Consider the following 23,575-nt stretch of genomic DNA (forward strand, 5'->3'; position numbering starts at 1 on the left):
GCTGTCTCAAGCAGGGGGCTGCATGCCCTGAGGTTTATAGGTTTTGTGCCCTATGCCTTTGGGCTACTGATGCTTGCTTTGTATTCGTAAATCCATTGAATTGTGTTGGGCAGATGAATACAGCTGCATTTTACCAAAATGAGGACTAGTCATCAACCTCTTGGGTCACACAGGCCATAAGTGGAAGGTGGGGGGATGGGATTTTAACTCATATCTTCTGATGCCAAACCTTTGCTCTTCCTTCTACTCTTCAAAGGGCTTTCTGGGTGGCTCAGTGGTAAAGAATCTGCTTGCAATGCAGGAAATGCAAGAGACATGGGTTCGATCCTTGGGTCAGGAAGATCCCCTGGAGAAGGTAACCCACTCCAGTATTCTTGCCTGGAAATCCCATGGACAGAGGAGCCTGGCGGGCTACAGTCCCTGGGGTCGTAAGGAGTCGGACAGGCCTGAGCAGTAGTAGCTGCTCACCAGAATGAACTAACCTCTACAAGACGGGGCGGGGCAGATTTGGGGTGGGAAGGGAGCACCTCTGTGCCAACGCCAGGAGGAGATGCACAGACCCTCAGGTTGCTCTCTGACTTTGCTCTTTCTCTGATCCCTTTCAGCTGCCTGGCCCTCCCCACCATGAACAGCACTCCGAGGGACGCCCCGGGCCCCGGCCACCGCGAGTGCCTCCTGCCTTCTGTGGCCCGGACCCCCTCTGTCACCCAGGTCACGCCGGCCAAGAAGATAACCTTCCTCAAGCGAGGGGATCCCCGGTTTGCTGGGGTCCGCCTGGCCGTTCACCAGCGTGCCTTCAGGAGCTTTGGGGCCCTGATGGACGAGCTCTCTCAGCGGGTACCGCTCTCCTTTGGGGTGCGGTCGGTCACCACACCCCGGGGCCTGCACAGCCTCAGCGCTCTGGAGCAGCTGCAGGATGGTGGCTGCTATCTCTGCTCCGATAAGAAGCCCCCCAGAACCCCCGGCGGGCTGGGCCAGCCCCGGGGGAGAAGCCATTCCGCTCAGCAGTTGAGGGAATTCGAGGCACCGGGAACAGCCTCTACCGGCAAAGGTCTCAAAGCCTCGAGGAGGATCACGCTGGTTAAGAATGGGGACCCTCGGCTCCAGCAGACAGTGGCTCTCAGCCACAGAAACACCAGGAGCCTGATGGCCTTTCTCAGCAAAGCGTCGGACCTACTGCGCTTTCCCGTGAAGCATGTGTATACGGCCAGTGGGAAAAGGGTAGGCTGTCCAGGATACTGTTTCCTTAAAAAGTTGTCCGGATCTCAGCTCGAAACACTTAGATGGAACCGGGCAGTTTTTCCTTTAAAAGAGGCACTGACACAATTGATGTGTGTGTGTGTGCGTGTGTGTGTGTGTGTGTGTGTGTGTGTGTGTGTGTTAGTTGCTCAGTCGTGTCTGACTCTTTGTGACCCCATGGACTGTAGCCCGTCAGGCTCCTCTGTCCAAGGGGCAAGAATACTGGAGTGAGTTGCCATTTCCTCCTCCAGGGTATCTGCCCAATCCAGGTATCAAACTCAGGTCTCCTGCATTGCAGGCAGATTCTTTACCCTCTGAGCCACCAGGTAAGCAGTCAGACCCCGCTGATGCCAGGTATAAAATAGTAACAGTGAGGACCTGCTGCTCAGCACAGGGAACACTGCGCAGTGCTCTGTGGGGACTGGACTGGGAAGGAACTCAGGACAGAGGATGTGTGTGTATATATGGGATTCCCAGGAGGCTCAGCGGTAAAGAATCTACCCGCCAAGTAGGAGACATGGGTTCGATCCCTCCCTCTAGCTGTGCTTTGCCGGGTGGAAGGGGTCCTGCAGACCAGGCCTCCTGACTCCACACTCTCCTTCGCCAGCTGGACTCTCTGAAGGCTCTGCTGCGAAGCCCCTCCGTGCTGGTGTGCGCCGGTCTCGAGCCCTTCAGACCTCTGGCGATGGAAGATATAAGAAGAAAAGGAAGTGAACCTTCATCTGGGCAGACTTCAAGGAACAAAAGTGGTGAGTTGGGTCTGGAGGATGCCCAGTTTATTTGCACTGGATGGTGGTTCAGGAGGGTCGGGCAGATATCCTTTCTAGATAATTTGGGAAACGTGCCTTTGGCCCCACATCTGGGGCATCTCAGTTCTCTAGGGGTCTCTCTTGCCCCTTCCTCCTTCTCATCGTGTTAACTGAGCCAGACAGTTGACTGGGATAGGAAAGAGGGGAGTCTGGTATTTAAAGAGAGCAGAATTAAGAGACCGTGAGCTCTAAGATTCTAGGATCTAAAATAAACTTTTATTAAGGACCACAGTGCGTATAACATTATGGACACAGTGAATCATGGATATGTGGCATTTGCATCTTTCAAGAGTTACAACTCTTAGGCAACAGTGGGGGTCAAACAGACCAAAGAAACAAATGATAACCACAGATCATCCATCCATCCATCAATCTATGCAGCCAGTCATATACCCATCCAAAAAGTCTATGTGCCAGAGGTAGTCTTTGTTATTAAAAAAAAAAAAAAATTTAAAGCACAATCAACAAGTGCAGAGAAAAATTTCAGCAAAATTATTGGAATTACTATGGGCAAATTTTGGTGAATAAGCAAAATAATACCCTTTGTGAAAAGCTATTAAGAGAATGTCAACAATGGTTTCTGTGATTGCCCATGCCAAGTTCTGGACAGAGACCTGTCAATCCCAGCCACTCCTCTGGAGGAGCCCTCAGCCTCACTTGATGCTTAAAGAGGGGCAGAGCTCGGCAAACCTTCTCCTACCCAGCTGGACTCAAGAGAGTCTGCTCTTTTGCTGGCCATAGGCTCAGCCTCCGCCAGCCACTCCCTCTTTGCCAAGTGTTAGCTCAGGAGATAAAATGAGAAAGTACTAGGGGTTTCCTTCTTTCTCAGGGTCACGTCTTTCTATCCCCAGTGACCCCGTCTTTTTGTCTTTTTCATGCTGAGGGGCAAGTTTAGTTATCACGTGTGTAGGCCCTTCCTTGCCATCATTTATCAACCCCAAAACTTGATGAGTGTTAAGATGATAAATGATAAATCACCACTAGTAATTGCAAAGCATCTTACAGTTATACAATCAGGGGTGAATGCAGCAACCTACTGATTTTATTTCCTGTCCTGGGGGTGGGTGTGAAGAGGGCTAGAAGTTAACTCAGGGCACTGATGCTCTACAACCCACTCTACTGTCTATGAAGAACCTACTCTGTGCCGGCAACTCTGAGGAAGTCTTATATGCACTGCCTCGCATCCTCAAAACAGACCTGCCAGATAGATCTATGACTTTTACAGTTCAGGAAAGAGGCTCTGCCAAAGCTTACACAGCTAGGAAGTGGCAGGGTTGAGATTGAACTCGGACCTCAAGTTCATCTCACTGGGCTATACTGGTTCACCTCCAGGGAACTCTGCAAAGATTCATTCTAGAGTGGTTTCTGTCCTAATTGCTGGTTCGGGAGGTGGCAGGGGTATGCAGTATCCTTGCCTGGAGAATCCCGTGGACAGTGGAGCCTGGTGGGCTACAGTCCATGCGGTCGTAAAGAGTCAGACACTACTGAGATGGGAGTGTACAGAGAGGCGTGTACAGGCTGTGAAATGCTCATGACCTTGACTCTTCTGCCCTGAAGCCCCACTGTCAGCTCATGATCTTTCCCTCTTTTCTCTTGCTCGTCATTATGCGCCAGGGAGCTGGGGGCCCAAGGCCAAACAGAGCGTGATCCACGCACGGTCCACGCTGGAGAACAGGTCACGGCAGTTCTCCCTGATGTCGGAGAGGTCAGGGCTCAGCGACCCCCCGGTCTGCCCACATCGAGCCTGCATGTGCCCTGCCCCCGACAGGCACCCTCTGAACACTCCTGCCCGGCTCGGCCCCTTGGTGGCAAGTGAAGACATCGAGAAGAACGTGAGCGTGAATGAGGATGGCAGCCTATCGGTAGAGATGAAAGTCCGCTTCCACCTGCTGGGGGAGGACCCGCTTCTGTGGTCCAGGAGGCTCGGGGGGGCCAGCACCCTCACCGTGACCTGTGGGGAGGGCCCCGACGCTGGGGAGGAGGATCTCCTTGACTGTGTGTGGAAGGGCCACTCTGGGGACCCCTCAGAGCCTAGGGCACAGGGGCTGGGGCCCTGTGAGGCGGGAGGGGAGGGAGCCTTTGACCAAGGCCAGCAGCAGCCAGGGTCCAGATACGAGATCTGGATGAACCCCCTGTACACCTCCCAGGGAGAGTGGTCGGCCTCTCGGTGGAGGTCGGGGCTGACCCAGAACTCCCAGTTCAGGGCCCCCAGGAGCCAAAGGGTCACCAGCAGGAGAAGAGGGAGCAAGGACAGGGCCAGCCCTGCCTCCAGCGACAGACCCCCTGGAGGCTCTGAGCCAAACTCCTCCTGCTGCTCTGGGTCCCTGGAGGATGCTGTGGCCAGCTGTGGCCCACATCTGGCCTTGGGGGCTGGTGGAGGCAGAGGCGAGGGAGCAGCGCTGGGCCGCAGGGACCATGATGGTTGCCTGAAACCCAGGACCCATGGCCTGACAGATGCTCTTCCTGACTCCTCCATGAGCGCCGGGTCCCACGAGCAGTGCAGCGAAAGGGACAAGCCGTCCCAGGGCCACCCCAGCAAGACTTCCCGGGGGGCCACCCAGCAGGGAGTTCCGGGTTCCTCCACTGTGAACCCCTCATCTATAGGGAACGAGGACCCACAGGCAGAGGAGATCGGACAGGGAATGGGGCACCCCCAGGCCAGAAATAGGTCTAGGGTGAGGCCACGCTCGGCTCGGGGCCTGGCTGGTTCTGGGGATGATGCGGGAGGCTACACCCCATCTTCTGCCTGTGCCTCAGCCCTGGGCAGGAGCGGAAAGCAGGACAGCAGAGCCAGCGCCCTGTCCTCACCCAGCATTTCTGTCCTCAGCCGAGGGGCCCAGAGGGCCCGCCCCAGGCAGCGGCACAACCCAAAGGACATCCACTGCCCACTCGACCCGCCTGTGTCCCGGCCAACGCCCCGGCCGTCCAGCAGAGACAGGGCCCACCCACACGGCCCCCCGCCCAGCCTTTCTGAAAGCCCGCAGGGCACCTGGAACCAGGCCTCCCGGGACCCAGGGCCACCCTTCTCGGCCTCTCGTTATTCCCCGGACACACGCGGGCTAAGCAGCATCCCCATTACCCCTGGGAGCAATTCTGACTGTGTTTCCAATTTCTACCTCCCCGATTCCCCCTCTGCTGAGACCGAAGGGGGCCCTGAGTTCAGGCCGTGCTCAGCGGCTCCCACACCTTCGGACACATCTGGCCTGTTCAGTGCCCCAGCTGATGGCCTGGGAGAAAAGACTGGGGGTGACAGATTCCAGCCTTCCTGGCCCTTGGTCCTGCCAGCGGGGTGGCCTGAGGGAGGGAGGCTGGGAGCACACTGGGGCAGCAGCCATTCACACCTGGGTACACCCTTGGCTCAGGGGTCGTCCTGTGGGACGATGCGGATGATGCCAGCCCCACAGCCACAGGGCGGCCAGGGCCCCTCCTCCAAGGCCTGCTGGGTGTGCAGCCGGTACTGTCCCACGCCCCCCAGGACACGGCCCTCGGGCAAGAGGCATCCTTCAGGCTGCCGCAGCGAGGGTGACCACAGTGCTGATGGGGAGCCTGGTGGGGACAAGGCGGGGGAGGAAAAGTTGGATGTGCGGCATCCACGGCCCCCTGGCTCTCAGGGAAGAGCGGCCTCGGGGAGAGCAGTCAGAGCTGTGAGAAGGGGCAGCCCTCGCAGCGGTCCCCAGCTCCGGAGAATGGCCCAGGGGAAGCTCTCAGGCGGAGGTGGCCTGGAGGAGCGAGAGGAAGGTGGCGGCGAGCTGCTGGGAGCTCTGCCCCGAGCCTCCCCGGAAGCCGTGGTCCGTGCGTGGCTGAGCAATATCCCGGAGGAGCCCATGAAACACGAGCTGGAGGACAAGGGTGAGGATGTGGCCGGGCATGGCCTGGAAGGCCCTCAAGAGGACCCTGTGGGCAAACATTCCCCAGATGGCCCGGAAGGATCAGTTTGGGCCGGACAACTGCCCCTGGAACAGGCAGCCAGTGAGGAAGCAGAACCAGAGGAAGTCTTTCCAGTGCCTAGCCGTGCTAGTCCCAAGTCAGCAGAGGGTCTGCCTTGCAGTGGAGTGTCAGAAACCCCTCCAGAGGCTGGAACCAGCAAAGGAGTGGCTGTGGACGGTGGGAGGGGCCAGCGCGTGCTTCCCAGGAGGGTCTCCACCTCCTTACAGATCATGAAGGCGCTGATGGGGTCCCGGCCGGGCCGGCCCAGCAGTCTGCCTGAAGTGTCCCACTCAGAGGGCAGGAGGCTCAGCCACTCAGCCCAGGCCCTCATCACCTGTCTCGCCAGACTCCACTTCTTTGATGACGATGATCTTGGGTCTCCCGCTAGCAAAGTGAGGTTCACAGACTCCCCTCGGTACCAGCAGCTCCTAAGTACCTTCCAGGCCCTGTGGCCAGGGAGTGGCCTCAGGAACAGTGAGCTGGAATCGGACCTCCGGGAGCTTGGCTGGCGCCAGGCCCTGCCAGCCCTCGGGCCCCACGTTGCAACCGAGGACTTCAGGCCCACATCTTCCTCTGGGGTGGATGTCGGCAGTGGCTCTGGAGGCTCGGGGGAGGGCAGCGGACCCTGCACCATGGACTGCAGCCTGGTGTCCGAGAAGATGGAGCTGCCTTTGAGCATCTCCTGCCAGGGACCTAATTCCAGAACCTTGGGGAACCCAGCAGTTCCAGGAAACCGACCGCTGAGTAGTTATGAGGCTGAGGGTGCTGCCAGTGAGGACAGGGCAGAAAAAAATGGCAGGGAGCAGACGCTGGGTGGTGACCTGGACCAAGGAGATAAAAACACAATGGAGGAAGAGGTGGTACAATTAGAGGAAATAAAAGAAGGAAAAGAAAGAGCAGAACTGCAAGTAGAGGGTGTCAGAGGGTTTCTGGAAGAGGAAGGAATCATGGAACTAGAATTGTCGGGGGCAGGCTCTCGGGATGGGGCTGGTGTCTGTGAAAATAAGAGCCTGCATGAAGAGGAGCCAGGAGACCCCACTGCCGTTGCCACGCAGAGCTCATCAGGGAGGAGAGGGAGCCCGACAGAGCCCCCCAGGAGCCTCAGCGAGAGGTACCTGGACGCCAGTGGGAGTCAAAGTGGCCCCAAAGCTGAGCCCCCTTTGGAGAAGTTGCTCGGAGCAGCTGAGACTGGCTGTGGGCAAACCCTGGACAAGCTCACCCAAGGGGCTGGTGAGACGGGCACTTGCAAGGCCCGCAGGGGGTCTCTGATCTCTGACCCTGTATGGGTGTCCAAGTTGTTGAAGAAGATGGAGAAGAACTTCATGGACCACCTCGCCGCTGCCACGGCCGAGCTCTGCACCCGCTGGGGCCTGCAGGGCAACCCCCTGCTGGATCAGATGGTGGCCGAGCTGCAGCGGGACGTGAGCCAGCGGCTCCAGGACAGCGTGGAGAAGGAGCTTCTCAAGGTCCAGAGCTGGGCAGGGGGCGCGGGCTCGGGGCCACCCAGGGAAGCCCTCCGCTGGGAGGCGTCCCTGCAGACGGAGCAGCGCAGGCGGCGCCTCCAGGCCCTGCGCAACCTCTCACCCTTCTCCGAGCAGACTCGGGGCCGGGGGCCCCCCTCATTCTCCCTGGAGGACCTGCCAGTCTTCAGAGGAGCCCTGGGGTCCCAACTTGGGGTAGAGGCCAAGGGGGAGGAGTTCTGTCCCTGCGAGGCCTGCGTGAGGAAGAAAATGGTTCCTGCACCCCCAGTAGATGCTGTGGGGTCAGCCAGCGCGCCCATCAGAAAGGCCTTTGACCTGCAACACATTCTGCAGAAGAAGAAAGGAGGGTGTGCTGACGGGGAGACAGCGGAGGTGGCCCCCGCTGTGGAGAGGGAGGCGGAGCCCCTTCACAGGGACCCCTCGAGGACAGGCACTATCCCGGGAGCTGATGGAGACCCTGAGCCGGGATCAGGCCAGGGCCCTGGAGCGGAGGAGGGGGACCAGAGCCTCAGCAGGGATGAGGACCCCTGGGGGACAGAGGAGGAGGCGGGTGCTCAGGAGAAGGAGGGGCAAACAGAGCCCTGTGTGGGCAGCGACGCCTGGGAGGGGGTAGGGAGGGGGGAGCAGGGCATGGGCGGTGAGGAAGGAGACCCGGAGGCGGGCTCTGGGGCTGAGGACACTGGGGAGGCTCATGCCCTGGGAGGAGGTGGCCCGGGTCCAGGAGGACAAGAGGCTTGTGCTGGAACAACAGAGGCCCAGGAGGCTGCAAGGGAGAAGGGGACAGAGACAGGAGGAGGATATGGAGGGGACGAAGAAGAGGGCCCTCAGGTTGGCCTGGGACATGGCCAGTCCCGTGAGGCTTCTGGAGACAGGAGCCCTTCCCCAGGGGCAGACCCCTCCCAACAGAGGTCAGGCCCCAGATCAGGCCTCTCATCCTTCAGCACATCCTCTCTGGGGAATTGCTCTCTGCTCTCTCAGAAAGGCTCCGAAGATGAGCCGTGGGACAGATGCATGAGGAGCATTGAAGACCAGGCCGCAGACATCCCTGATCCAGAGAGAAAAGTCATAGGCATGTATCCAGAAAGCTCCACTTCTGAGCAAGAAGGGGCCCCATCATGTTCCAGAACTCCAGAGCAAGGGACAGAGGAAGGTCTGAGTCCAGAACAGAGCAAAGAGGAAGGTCTGGCTTCAGAGCAGGAGACAGAGGAGGGCCCGGCTCCAGAGCCGGAGACAGAGGGCCCGGCTCCAGAAGAGGGAGATGAGGGCCCGGCTCCAGAGCAGGAGGAAGAGGAGGGCCTGGCTCCAGAGCAGAAGACAGAGGAGGGCCTGGCTCCAGAGCAGGAGACAGAGGAGGGCCTGGCTCCAGAGCAGGAGACAGAGGAGAGCCCAGCTCCAGAAGAGGGGGAGGAGGACCCAGCTCCAGAGCAGGAGACAGAGGAGGGCCCGGCTCCAGAGCAGGAGGAAGAGGAGGGCCTGGCTCCAGAGCAGGAGACAGAGGAGGGCCTGGCTCCAGAGCAGGAGACAGAGGAGGGCCCAGCTCCAGAAGAGGGAGATGAGGGCCCTGCTCCAGAGCAGGAGGAAGAGGAGGGCCCAGCTCCAGAGCAGGAGACAGAGGAGGGCCCAGCTCCAGAGCAGGAGACAGAGGAGGGCCCGGCTCCAGAGCAGGAGACAGAGGAGGGCCTGGCTCCAGAGCAGGAGACAGAGGAGGGCCCAGCTCCAGAAGAGGGAGATGAGGGCCTGGCTCCAGAGCAGGAGACAGAGGAGGGCCCAGCTCCAGAAGAGGGAGATGAGGGCCCGGCTCCAGAGCAGGAGGAAGAGGAGGGCCCAGCTCCAGAGCAGGAGACAGAGGAGGGCCCGGCTCCAGAGCAGGAGACAGAGGAGGGCCTGGCTCCAGAGCAGGAGACAGAGGAGGGCCCAGCTCCAGAAGAGGGAGAGGAGGGCCCGGCTCCGGAGCAGGAGGAAGGGGAGGGCCCAGCTCCAGAAGAGGGAGAGGAGGGCCCGGCTCCAGAGCAGGAGAAAGAGGAGGGCCCAGCTCCAGAAGAGGGAGAGGAGGGCCCGGCTCCAGAACAGGAGGAAGAGGAGGGCTCAGCTCCAGAAGAGGGAGAGGAGGGCCCAGCTCCAGAGCAGGAGACAGAGGAGGGCTTGTCTCCAGGGCAGGAGACAGAGGAGGGCCAAGCTCCAGAAGAGGGAGAGGAGGGCCCGGCTCCAGAGCAGGAGGGAGTGGAGGGCCCGGCTCCAGAGCAGGAGACAGAGGAGGGCCCGGCTTCAGAAGAGGGAGAGGAAGGCTCAGCTCCAGAGCAGGAGACAAAGGAAGGCTCTGACTTAGAAGCCAAAAAAGTAGTGAAACATCTGGCTTCCACAGAAACGAGGTTTAGAAACCTCCCCATGGACCAGACAGATGGCTTTGACGAAGATGACTTAGATTTCTAGAGAACTACCTGGGAGACAGTCCTGAATCAGAAGTTCAATCCACTGGAGATGCACAAAGGACATGGGGAAAAACCAAGGACTTGTCAAGGACACGGCCAGCCCTCACTGCCCTGGGTTCTAAATTCTGAAGCCCCATCGACCTGTCCACCCACCAAGTGAGGGAGGGTCTCAGATCTGCCCGGTTATCAGAAGTCAGCTCCCCTCCATATGCCTGCTGAACCCCAGAGGATGGAACTGGCTGGCTGTGGTTCAGGAGAGGTTTTGCTTGTGTTTGTTTTTTACCGGCTTGAGTTTCCTTCTTCTGCCTATTGATCTCCAGTTCTCTCTCTCCTTGGCCTCTCCTGGGCAATGACCTCGCTCGACTCTGAAGTACTTTTTTCTAGTCTTGACTTTATTTGGTGACTCTGGAGATATGAATGCTTGGGAGAAGAAGATAAATTCAGTGTCATTGGGCAAAATTTGTTCTTAGCTCCAAAGGCTGTGTCCTTCCTTAATTCATATATATATAAAATGTGTTTTTTAATGAAAAGCATTGGAAAATGCAAAAAAGCAGAAAGAAGGAAAAGTAGTCACTCTTAATCCCATCCCTTAGGGATAACTGATGTTAGCAATTTGATGCATTTCTTTCCCATCATTTTTCTAATCATCTGATAGCTGTGCTCATCCTTATAAACTTCTTTTTTTTTAAACTTAACATAAGAAATTCCCCTTTTAATCTCAAAATCTTCATAAACCTATTTTAATACCTGAATAATGTCTTTAATGCCCAAATAACATAAGACTATAAAATACTTTTTCACCATTTCCATTTGTTGACTATTTATATAATTTCCATTATTTTTCCCAATATATATGGGATTTTCCATATATATAATTGTATTATATACATATAAATATATATATATATACACAAATTTATTTTGCCCCAAATGGCAGATGATTTCCTTAGGGTAGTTTCCCAGGCACGGAATTACTAGGTCTGAAGATACCAGCTTTTTTAAAGTTCTTCATATCTTCCACCAGATTGTTTTTCTAAACATCTAAGTTGTACTAAATTACATCACCTGGCCCACTACGTTCTCATCTGTGTTTGGTAGAGTCATTAAAAATGAGAAAGCCTTTGCTGATTTTATGGGCAAAAATAGTACCTTATTTTAAGGTGGGGTTATTTTAGCTATATTTGATTGCTAATGAGGTTGAAGAGTTTTCTAGTCTTTATAAAAAATCTATTTACACACAGATTATATATGTATGTCTTTTGCCCATTTTCAGCCAGGATTCTAGCTTTTTTAGGTGAATAGATTTACATGTGCCCTTTATAATTTTTAAAATTCCTATTTATCATTTTTGAGATTGAAAAAAAAAATGCCCTTTCTCAGCACATTTCTCCAGCAAGCCTTGAACTGGAGCTGTCCTTGATGGTGCAGAATTTCCTTCACAGGTTCTCACCAGCATTCCCATCCACACAGGACCATTTTGTGTATTCAGAATCATTAAAATGAAGGTCTGTGCTCCAAGAACAGATATCGTTCACTGATTGTTTAAATGTAAATATAAATTAAAAAAATAAAATAGATAAGTTAATAATAGAAAATAAAGCAAATGTTGGGTGTAGGCTGTGTCCTCACACTGAAAGTTATCTGTTCTGCTCTATATCTGAGTGCTGGAGATGTTCTTAATTTGACATGTTTATAAAAGTTCTTCTGGAGGTGAGTTTTTAAAGTTTTTACATTGAAAGTATATATGAAAAAGAATACGTGTAAATGTATGTATAACTGAATCACTTTGCTGTACACCAGGAACTAATACAACATTGTAAATCAACCATACTTCAACTTTTAAAAATAAATATTTAGATGCACATATATATATAAGTTTTATATTATATATATATATGTAAGTGTATATGCACACACACACTTATGTATATATGAACTGATTAGGCTTCCCTGGTGGCTTGGATGCCGCAATGCAGGAGACCTGGGTTCTATCCCTGGGTTGGGAATATCCCCTGGAGAAGGGAATGGCAAACCACTCCAGTACTCTTGCCTGGGGGATTCCATGGACAGAGGAGCCTGGTGGGCTACAATCCATGGTGTCGCAAAGAGTCGGACACGACTAAGCAACTTGAACTCACTCATCTTTGTCAGAAACTCCTAGTGAAACAGATTGCCTTGTAAGCTTGGGTTAGATATAATGGTATTTAGGCTTGTCCAGGCCTTGTCATTATTAGTTGACATGGAGCATCCAATGTGCACCTCTTCTGTGACCTGAGGTCCTCAGTCATTTCCCGAGAGATGTTTCAGCCTCTTTGCTTCATAATCTGCTATTTCCCCAAGTGACAGAGACAACCACCCCAGCTCTTACTGACCCAGCACTTCACTAAAATGGCATGTTCGTCTCTGGTCAAGAGGAGAAAATGAAAAGGTCATGGGACTTGGAGATGGATGATCAGGCTCATGTCCCCATGACAGCAACTCAGTTCCAACATTAGTGGAATGGCCACCTGGTGGGGTCCCTCCTCTGGGCCAGTTCTGCGCCTTCCCCTTGCTTCCACACCCTCACTCAGAGTCCCCTCTAGATCCCACCTGTTCCTTCATTCCCAGCAGGGTTTACAGAGCCCTACCCTTGTCCTCCATGTCCTCCTGGGTTAAATGTTTAGACCTGGTTGGTGGCGGGGTGCACTCATAGCTCAAGGCACCCAGTTTGTTAACGAAGAAACCAGTTGAAGCCCCTACAGCTCAGGAGAACGCCTAGCCCTCACCACTACACCCCCACTTTCATCTAATCTCCCATCCTATCTCAGCTCACCACACCCCTCCACCCTTGGCCCTGAAATCGATGCTGGTTGTGAATTTTCCAAACACTAGTAGCCCTTTCTCTTGAGATGGTGGTGGCCCACGGTCCTAATGACGCCCCCTGACTCAACGAGTATCTCCTCCTCAAGCCCCTCGCCAGCCCCGCTTTGGCTTCCCATCCTTTCCGCCTGCACGTTGCAGCCAAACACCAATGCCTCCTCATTCTCAGACCGCTGGTCTTTCTCCTTCCTCTCCCCAAAGGACCTCACCCACTGTGGCTGTTTCTGCTCCTTCTTTGGTCCAAGGACTCCCAGTGAAAACCCATGATCCCTTACTGCACTCCTGAAGCACATCCAGAAGATACTTTTACGCGTTGATACACGGTCACCTGTCGCTGCTTCCTAGCTGAAGAAATGGGTTCAGAGGGGAGTCGCTCAAGGACATGTGTCGGATAGATCTTGAAGCCATGGTCTAAACCCAAACCTGACACTCCTAGGCCTGGGTTCCTTCTTCCACGCAGCCAGGGCCTGAGGTCAAGGCCCTGACAGACTGCTTACTCGCACCCCTTGGCCTCCTCTCTTTGGATCGCCATTGCCAGAGGCCACCTGGGGAGGCTGGGCTCCGCTGAGCCACACCTCTGGCCCCCTTGCCTGCCCTTGGCTTGGGGGCTGACCTTCCAAGTTCACACCTTGTCCAAGCCGACATCCCCCTACGTCAGGCCCACCCTCCTTGGCCCATTCCTGATAAAGAAAGGCGAACTTGTGGTTTTCCACCCATGGGCAGCCTGGAAAAGAACTGAATATTTTTGTCAATCCCAGCAGCTGATGGTGTGGCATGCAGGGGCCAGCAGGCTAAACACCCGGCAGCTCTGGGCTGGTCTCTCACCAGGACGAGTGGTCCCACCCCAGATGCCACAGGTATTACGGCCGCTGCATTTTACGGCCGGCGGGACTGAAGTTTGGCACAGTGGATTCCCCAGAGCACAGGGCCAGGGCACAGACAAGCATCTCTTTCTTGAGTTCTGCCTCTCCCGTCATATCCGAGAAGGAATGAGATGGCTCCCAACCCTCCAGGCTGAGTTGGGAGCACCTGCCTCAAGGCGAAGGGATGACCTGGGTGACTTCTCAAAGCTTCATCATCACAGCCGTTCTGGGAAAAGACAAACCTAGGGTCAGATGCCCTCTGGTGCAGTGAATGGAAGGTGGGAAGGATGAAAGTTGGAAGTGACTCATTTTTTTCGAAAAGGCTGAACTCCACATCCCGTTTTGTTCTGCCCTAGCTTGGCAAGCTCTTCCTTGCCCTGGAAAGACAGGCCCCGACAGGACAGACCGCTCCAGAAAATGTTGGGGACCCGGAGATAAATGGAATGCTTTGCAGATCTTCTGTTCCACCATCCAGGAGCCATGGTCTCTCTCCCCCTGTTTGGTCTCAGCCTTCCAAGCCCACCTGCCCTTCTCAAAGGCCTATCAGAATCAAACCCACAAAAGTTCTGAATTTAAGGGATGAGGGTGAGGAGGAAAAACATCTACAGGATAAACTGAGTCTATTCCCTTTTATGTCTGGAGCTCTTCACCCCTACTACAAAGCCGCTCTTACAGACAGGGATTATGACTCATGCGATGGAGTCATTGCAGTCACATGTCACAACAGCAGAAGCTCATTGTGATAGGCTCTCCCCATGTTACCCAGGCCTGCGCTTCAGGGCACGGTACATACCAGGACCATTGACATTTGTTAGTTCTTCTATCCAGCCTAGGATGAGCAGCTCTGCTGGGCCAGGCCACGTGGCACTGCTGAGGACACAGAGATGAAAGACGGCCCCCGCGAGCCCCACTCTGGACCTACTGTGGCCCCTGCCTGGAGCTCAGCAGTCAGTGGGGCTGCCCGTGTGCCCACGGGTGGCAGTGATGGCCAAAACCCAGACGGTGGCTAAGAAAACTGGGAGACGCATGGAAGTGGATCCGATACCAACCATAGCAGCGGAGAGGCCAGTTTGCCAGGAGTTGTTTTGACCAGGGGCAGTGGCGGTCTGGGTGTTCTTCAGGAAGAGAGGACAGGAGCCAGGGTCCTCTCCAGGAAGAGAGGACGTCATGAGCTGAGACTGGGAGTCAGGGACTGTAGAATAGGGGTGACAGCACTTAGGAGAAACCTTCAGGAGTCATGTGGTGTGTTGGGGGATGTCTCTGGGCAGGAGGGAAGTAGAGAGTCAGAGAAATGCTGCCTGGTTGAGAAGGAGGCTCTGTTGACCACCAGGCCAATGACCCGAGAGACACCTGTTCTGGAAGGAGGAAGATTTTTATTAGAATGGAGGAGGGCGGGAGTGAGAGTCTTGGGACCTCCCCAGGAACTTCCAGTGAAATAGGCTGGAGCTTTGGCCAGCGCAAGGGCAGGCGTCTTCCCATGCTCAAGCGGGACCAGACCTCCGGTTGGCCCGGCTCAAAGCTGCACTCAGCCAGTAGGTCCGCAAAGCGCAGGAAGGGGCAGCAAAGAATGTAAGGGAGGTGAGGGCTGCTGTCAGACTGGGGAGTCGCTGGATGAGGCAGAGAGAAGCGGGAACCAGCAGGACCTCTGGGTTCCGTGGGGGAGGGGTCCCAGAGGGCCTGGTCTTCCCTGGTCCGGTGTTTCTGCCTGGAGACAGTCCGGGCGGCCTTGCTGGCTGCACTTCGTTTCTAGGCCTGGCTCTGTCCCTAACTGCTAGCCCAGTGCTCCGACCTGGGGCATTGGAGGGTCATTCTTGGAGGTCCTTGGAGGGTCCAGACATCCCAACCTGGTGGAGCCACAACAGACGGGCCAGAAGGAGGAAGGCTGACTTCCCACCGTACCCAGAGATGCTTGGTTTCTGGGGCGGATGATGGTGAACTGCTGGAAGAACACTGCTGTTCTCCAACTTTCTGTGTCCCAGGAGCCAGAGACTTTCGGACCAGGAAGACCATATACCCAGCTCCATCTTCGTTCTGCCATTTTTATCTCTGTGTTGTTCAAGAGATGCAAGCGCAGAGGTTCAGAGATGCCCACCCTGGCCCAAGGTCACACATGGGTCAGTACAGAGCCAGGCCTGGAAGCTGAGTGCCCTGGATTTTGCAGGCATGAGTTGATTCCACAAAAGAAGAGCCTCAGAGCCCAGGCGGTGCTGCCTCCTCTGCCCGGGTGGGTGGAGAGCCGGGCAGGTAGAGCAGCATCGCAGCCTAATTAGGAGCTGTAGAGGCGCGGGGACATGGGGGCCCTGCTCGCACATTAGTGCCCGCTCCATAGATCATAGGCACGCCAAGGACATAATAAATAATCTGCCCAAAGGTTTTAAAGGTAAAAATCAGCAAACCATTAATAATGTCCCCGCCACCATATATCACGCTGAAATCTTCCCATTACGCTGCTCCCTGAGCAGATTCGCATTTTCTGGGCGGTTCCCCCGCCCCCTTCCCTTTCCAGCGTGCTCTGAAGCCCCTCCCCCACAGCCTGTGGCCCGGAGGGAGGGGGTGTGGGACCTTCTCGGATTTGACATCTGGGTTCTATTCAGGCGTGCAGCATAGAACCCGTGTCTCTGCTTTCATTTGTTCTTTTAACAGATGGGGTGGAGCTCACCTACCTCCCCCTGCCCTCAGCCCAGCTTTAAGTGGGAATAACTCTCTGCCCTCTTCTCTGAGGAGGCTTAATTATTGGGTTGGCCCTAAAGTTCGTACAGGTTTTTCCATATCATCTTACTGAAGAACGTGAGTGAACTTTCGGGCCAACCCAATAATTACTATAACAGAGTTACTTTGTTTTATTCTATTTTTCTTCCTGTGTCTATTCCCTAAGCATTTACTTTCCTTTTTTAGATTGGGGTGTAGTTGCTTTACAATGTTGTGTTAATTTCTGTTGTACAGCAGAGTGAACCGGCTACATATACACACGTGTGCGTGCTAAGTCACTTCAGTCATGTCTGACTCTTGGCGACCCCATGGACTGTATGCCAGGCTCCTCTGTCCATGGGATTCTGCAGGCAAGAATACTGGGGTGGGAGGTCATGTCCTGCTCCACAGCGTACACATATATCGCCTCTTTTTTGGATTTCCTTCCCATTTAGATCACCACAGAGCCTGTGCCGTAGGGCAGGTTCTCACTAGTTCCCTGTTTTATACATAGTAGTGTATCCATGTCGCCCCCAGAACAGGGTCTCTTTAAATAAGAAAAGGGCTGATGGGCGCACTTTCCAGCCCTTGGTGTCTCTGCAGAGAACTCGGGTCTGGCTTGAATATTTGGGTGAGTTGGGCGTGATTTATACTTTGGAGGTAACCTGTGTTATCAGGAGCTGGAATGAGGAAAATTAGGAGGAGAAAATCTAGGCCAGCGGGCTGCCGGGCTGTGGTGTGGGGGCGGTATGGGGCTGCGCGACCACAGGGTGAAGTATCCAGGAATGCATCCATCACTGGCGTGTCCCCCCTGTTTGGCTTCAACTTCCGCAACTGAGTTAGGAAAGACAGCCCTTTGCTGGGGCTGAGGGCCACCCTCCACGTGTCCTCTGAAGGGCGAGTGGGCTGAGTGACTCCCCAGCTGCCTCAGAGAACCAGTTTCTCAGACGCGGACGCTGAAAGCAGAGGAGGAGATCTGTGCTGGCTGCTAGCTGTCTCCTGGGATGGTCCCCCGGTGGGACCGCCTTAAGGGGAGGGGCCCCCCCATCCCGGCTCTCTGGCGGTGAACTGAGTGGGGTGACTTGGACCAGCCCCGTCCCTCCCCAGGCCTGTGTCCTCATCTGCAACACCCCTAGAGTCCCTTCCGGCTCTGAGGCTGGGCTGAGCACCCTCCTTGAACTTCCCATCAGAGAGCCAGGGCCGCATACTTACCGGTCATTCTGCAAAACCTCTTGAGTGGTCCTGGGTCCTGAGTCCTGGGTCCATTCTGCGAGTCGCCAGCCTTGGTCATTTTTTACTTTGATTGAGACATACACCATTCTGTGGCTTGGGGGTTCTGTTCCCATTCCCCCCCAGTCCCACAAAATAGACTGTGGGGCTCCCCCAGACCACCCTTCACACACAAGGGGCCCATTTTACAAAGCACAGCCTGCTTTCCTTAGGCCTTCAGAATGACCCAGGGAAGAAGCAATATAAGGTCAGCTGTACCCATTTGATGGATGGAAAAACTGATACAGACAGATGGATGAACAGGGTTGAGAAATCCTCTAGTAAAAGGCCTCTCATGGAGAGATGCTCAGAGTGTAATGGATGGGAGCCGGGTTCTGAAAGCCAAGGGGACAGATGGCTGTAAGGTGAAGCTGGCCCCTCCCCAGGGATGAAGTGTCCTTCGCTGGAATATCTTGGGGTTTGGTGTAAACCATGCACACTGTGTGTGACTCTAAGTGGGCATCACATTTTACAGGAAAGACTCGAATTCCCTAGGCCTGGAGTGACATTCCAAGTTGACTCTCCACGGGGGACTCAAAACCAGGCCCCCGCAGCCAAAAAGGAGCTGGGACCCCCGACCAGCAGACCTGTGCTGGCCTCCTCAGGCCCTGGCAGGTCCTTCTGCAAGACCAGCATCCTCCTGTGACTGGCGGGACTTCCAGGATGGACCGTCTCATCCTCCTCGTGTCCCAAGTGAGGGCTCCATCTAGTGCAGAGTCCCCAGGAGCAGTCCGTAGATCCTGAAGGGTCCACTGGTAGATCCCTATGTCATGCCTTCCTTTATACCCACAGTTTGCCCATCTGCCACCCCTACTCACCAATCATGTGTCAGAACATTGTGTCTGATCATTGCAGTCCACGCTGCTCCAGGGCAAGTTACCAATGTCTCTGAGCCTCAGTTTACCCATCTATCAAAATGGGCCAGATGCCCACATGTTTAAGTGGCTATGAGAATTAATCAGTGTGATAACTGTGGATGTGCCATACTGAGTATTTAATAAATCAATTATTCTTGGGACAGGTTGGAAATGAGTTGTCTGGGGTGGAGGGTGGGGGGTGGGTGCAGAGGCTCCTGGAGTTCAGCCAGGGGAGAGAAAGCGTATTCCCACTGGAAAGGAATAAACTGGGGAAGGTTTTACAAAAGAGAGCGCATTTCCTTATTTTATGTCCCTGGATACGCTCCAGTGTCTCCTAGTTTATAGTCTATGAGAACTTAAATAGGATTTGTACCCGACTGTTGTGTGAAAATTTTATAACTCTCAATTATGTTGACTTGGTTCATGGCGCTTTTCGGGTTTACTATACCCTTCTACTTTCCTGTATATTCATTCCATTGATTTTTAATATTGAAATTCCAACGAAAAATCTTAATTTGTCTACCTTAAAAATTATTGTAATTTATAGTGGAACTATACATAACTTCACTTCTGTTTTTTCCAAGTCTCCTATACATATCTTATCATACTTTTATAATTAAAAAAATAAAAAAGAAAGAGGAAAAGAAAGAAAGGAATTTTAGGGGTTCATTCCACTAATAAATATGAATTATTTTTAGATACGTATAGCAGGTTCATGGAAGTTACACTTACCCTAGAACTTCTATTGTCTACACTTTTAAATGCACATAAGTTGTTACATAAATTATTTATTATTGTAATTGAATAAAACACAAATGGAGTTACTGATTTTAAAAAAGAAAAGAAAGAGAGTGCATTTGATCAGCACTTTGACAAAAGAGGGAGCTTTTGATGGAGGCGTTGGGAGCTGGGCTGGGGAGATTCCAGGGGGAGGGAACAGAATGGTCTAAAACCCAGAGGTGTAGGAGGCAGGGATGATCCAGCACGGCCAGACCCAGCACTTGGGGGAGGGGGGGCCTTTTGGTTTGGATGCCCGGCTCTGAAAGTCCTGGTCCGTCGTCACCTTGGCTCAGTGCCGCTGCCGAGGTGGCAGCTCTGCTGATGGAATGCACTTTCCCAAGCAGCTGTCCGGAGAGACCCTGCCCCCCACCCCGATCCCTGTCACCGTGACAGACCCCCAGCCCACTCTTCTCAGACCTTGATGGATGGTCCCCATGCTGGATTTCATATATCTCCGTCTTCTCTAGAAGCTGTGACACGAGTAATTGGTGTCACGTCTGTTGATTGCATGCCAAGTGCTGACAAAACAGTCCCTAACAGGGAGCTCCGGGGCGCTGGGCTTGATTGTGTGGCCAGGAAACCACAGGGGACTAAGCCAGCCAGTTGACCCAGGGAGAGGCAGTCGGCCCGGCTAGACCAGTGGGGGTCAGTGCCAAGGTATCCTGTCCCCCGACCTGGAGGATGTGCCGGAACCCTGCCAAACTGGGGCAGCACAGTGTTGGAGAGCCACTGATTCACCCCCAAGGCTGCTCTGGGGGCTGGGCACACACCTCTCTGATCTTTGCAGTCCACGCTGCTCCAGGTCAGGGACTCTCAAGGAGCGGTCCTGCCTCCTGCTGCAAAGATGCTGTCTTCCCCAGTGCAGGTGATGTGTCTAAAGTTAAATGAGTTTTATCAAGAAATACAGGTATTGGCAAGGGGAGGTATTGGGGGGGGGGTGGGCTTAGGAGGGTAAAAGCCAGGTCACCTGCTCGTGATCCAGCAGACCTTGCGTCAGGCCAGGCCCAATCTGACTGAGCTGGGGCCTTTCTAGCCTCCTCGGCAGAGAGGGGAGGGGCCTCCCAAATGTCTCATCTGTCACAAGAGGATGGAGGCCCCACCCGGGCACATGGCTTAGCCTTAGCAGAGAGGTGGCAGGCCGTGAACCAGGAACTCACAGAGAGGCACTGGGGGTGTGGCCTGGGAGAACACCCACACCCGGCTACCCCATCCCTGGCCAACCGAGACAGATAAATCGGCTGATGGAGGGCTACCTGGGGGCGGGGCCAAACGTCCACCTCTCTCCATCGTTAGGCACCTGTGCTTTAGATTTTTTCCTTAAAGTTCAGCTGATTTGTGTTTCTTTAATAATTAATGAGGGCTTCCCAAGTGGTGCTAGTGGTAAAGAACCCGCCTGCCAATGCAGGAGACATGGGTTCTATCCCTGGGTTGGGAAGATCTCCTGGAGGAGGAGGGCATGGCAACCCACTCCAGTAGTCTTGCCTGGAGAATCCCATGGACAGAGGAGCCTGGTGGGCTACAGTCCAAAGGGTTGCAAAGAGTTGGACATGACTGAAGCAATTCGGCATGCACGCACTCAATATTTAGTGATGTTGAACGATTTTTCATGTTTGTTGGCCATCTGTATGTCTTCTTTGGAGAAATGTCTATTTAGGTCTTCTGTCCATTTTTTGATGGGGCTGTTTATTTTTTTGATATTGAACTGTGTGAGTTGTTTGTATATTTTGGAGATTAATCCCTTGTCAGCTTCATTTGCAGATATTTACTCCCATTCTAAGGGTTGTCTTTTAGTCTTGTTTATGGTTTCCATAACTGTGCAAAAGCTTTTAAGTTTAATTAGGTTCAATTTGTTTATTTTTGTTTTTGTTTTCATTACTCTAGGAGGTGGGTCAAAAGAGGTCTTGCTACGATTCATGTCAAAGAGTGTTCTGCTTATGTTTTCCTCTAAGAGTTTTATAGTGTCTGGCCTTACATTTAGGCCTTTAATCCATTCTGAGTTTATTTTTGTGTGTGGTGTCAGGGAGTGTTCTAATTTCATTCTTTTACGTGTAGCTGCCCGGTTTCCCAGTATCGCTTATTAATGAGCTTGTTTTCTCTGTTGTATATTCTTGCCTTGTTTGCCTTCTTGATCATAGGTGTATGGGTTTATCTTCTGGCTTTCTATCCTGTTCTATTGGTTTATATTCCTGTTTTTGTGCCACTCGACACTGTCTTGACTACCGTAGTTTTGTAGGATAGCCTGAAGGTGGGGAGCCTGATTCCTCCAGTTTTTCTTTTTCAAGATTGCTTTTGTTATTGGGGGTCTTTTGTGTTTCCATACAAATTGTAAAAATTTTGTTCTAGTTCTGTGAAAAATGTCTTTGGTAATTTGATTGGGATTGCATTGACAAGGAGATTGTTTTGAGTAGACGAGATATTACTTTACACCAGTCAGGATGGCCATCATCAAAAAATCTACAAACAGTAAATGCTGGAGAGGCTATGAGAAAAGAGAATTCTCCTGCACTGTTGGTGGGAATGTAAATGGACAGCCACTATGGAGAACAGTGTAGCGGTTCCTTAAGAATCTAAAAATAGAACTACCATGTGACTCAGCAATCCCACTCCTGGGCACATACCCTGAGAAAAACATAATTCAAAAAGATACATGCAGCCTGATGCTCACTGGAGCAATATGTACAATAGCCAGGACATGGAAGTAACCTAAATGTCCTTCAGCAGACAAATGGAAAAAGACGATGTGGTCTGTACATACAATGGAATATACTCAGCCATAAAAAGGAAAAATAAAACTTGCCATTTTCAAAGATATGGATGGACCTAGAGACTGCCATAGAGAGTAAAGTAAGCCAGAAAGAGAAAAACGCTTATTGTATAATATCGCTTATAAGTGAAATCTAGAAAAATGATACAGATGAACCTATGTGCAAAGCAGAAATAAAGACACAGCCATAGAGAGCAAACATATGGACACTAAGGCAGCAATTGAGGGTGTGCTGAATTGGGAGACTGGGCTTGACTAACATACAGTACTGATACTGTGTGTAAAACAGATTGCTACTGAGAACCTACTGTATACACAGGGGAGCTCAGTGTTCTACCGTGACCGGAGTGGAAAGGAAATCCAAACAGAGGGGATGCGTGTACACGCATGGCTGATTGGCTTTGAGGTACAGCTGACACTAACACAACATGGTAAACCAACTGCACTTCAAATAAATGAATTTAAAATATTCGGCTTAAGCCACCCACAGTAGGGAGCTTGGGCCCATCTCAGAGCCCTCCGCATAGAGCCTGTCATGAGAGGCCCCTGCCCGACCCTCGACAAGCTCTGAGATGCAGGATCCCGGAGCCTGGACGTTTCCAGCACCTTGCTCTGAGTTCTCTCCCTGAGGACTTTGGATGAGGCTTGGTCTCTGGTGTTAGTGTCAGAAATAACACGCTGGTGTTTTCGTTTGTTGCTATTTTGGCTCCTCCCAGCCTGTGCCGATGGTGCTTCTCCTTCCCGGCGACCGCACCGCTCGCCCACAGGGCCCTCACGGCAGGCACTGTTGCATCCTCACCTTTCTCCCTGCTCCATGGAACCTCTCTTCCTTCGTTTTCTGTTTCCCTCCACTTCGTTCTCTACTTTGTTTTATCCTCTTCTTTTGTCTGCATCTTACTGGTTGCTGGTCATCTTTTTCACACTAAGGCTGAACTAAGCAATGAATAATAAATAGACACAGACTCAGTAGCCACGGTCTGGATTCAGAAAAGAGATAAATACCCTCAAGACACCTCATTTAGCCCCTGGACCACCCTTATACCATCTCCAGTTCTGGCCCGGGGAGATTTGATCACACAGTCTACACACTTTGCTCCACCTCTGTCACATGCCATGAGCCATTAATGAAGTGACGGTGACACCTGGGATGTCCCAGCGGCCACTCCTGGCCCAGGGCAGAGGCAGCTCCTCTCAGAATGACTTGGTCAGCAGCTGCAGGCACTCAGCCCCCAACAAGACAACTTGGCCTCATTCTGGAAAAACCCCAAGGTCTTCATCTGCTGGCCCGTGGCTGGTCTACCTGCAGAACTGGAGTCCTGCATGTGCACCCTTCACTCTGCACAGGTAGGGGTGTTGGGGAGCCCTCCTGCGAGGCCTGGGGCAGGCTGGAGAGTAGGAGAGGGAGTGAGGGGCCGTGGGCCTCCGGGTGTCAGAGCTGAGATCATCCCAGGAGCCACTCTGTGCTCACTCCAGCTGTGTGATGCTTCCTCTTCTGCCCGGGGCAGACTGGAAGGTCCCTTCTTGGGGTAATGGGCTTGGAGTAATTCCCTGTCTTCCCGGGCCCCGCCCACAGAGAAAGGGGTTCTCTCAGGGGTGGGAGCAAGGCTGAG

General features: G+C 53.3%; 1 protein-coding gene across 1 annotated transcript in view; it reads left to right on the plus strand.

The window, feature by feature from the left end:
* The first annotated feature begins 624 nt into the window (after nt 1–624).
* Nucleotides 625–23,575, plus strand: part of RP1L1 (RP1 like 1) — a 31,239-nt gene continuing 8,288 nt past the window's right edge. The window contains exons 1-3 of the mRNA XM_061132115.1: nt 625–1,221; nt 1,847–1,988; nt 3,663–8,309. Coding sequence (XP_060988098.1) covers nt 625–1,221; nt 1,847–1,988; nt 3,663–8,309 — 5,386 coding nt within the window. The remainder of the gene's footprint in view (nt 1,222–1,846; nt 1,989–3,662; nt 8,310–23,575) is intronic.

This window comes from Dama dama, chromosome 29 (assembly GCF_033118175.1).
Source record: "Dama dama isolate Ldn47 chromosome 29, ASM3311817v1, whole genome shotgun sequence".
NCBI lineage: Eukaryota > Metazoa > Chordata > Mammalia > Artiodactyla > Cervidae > Dama > Dama dama.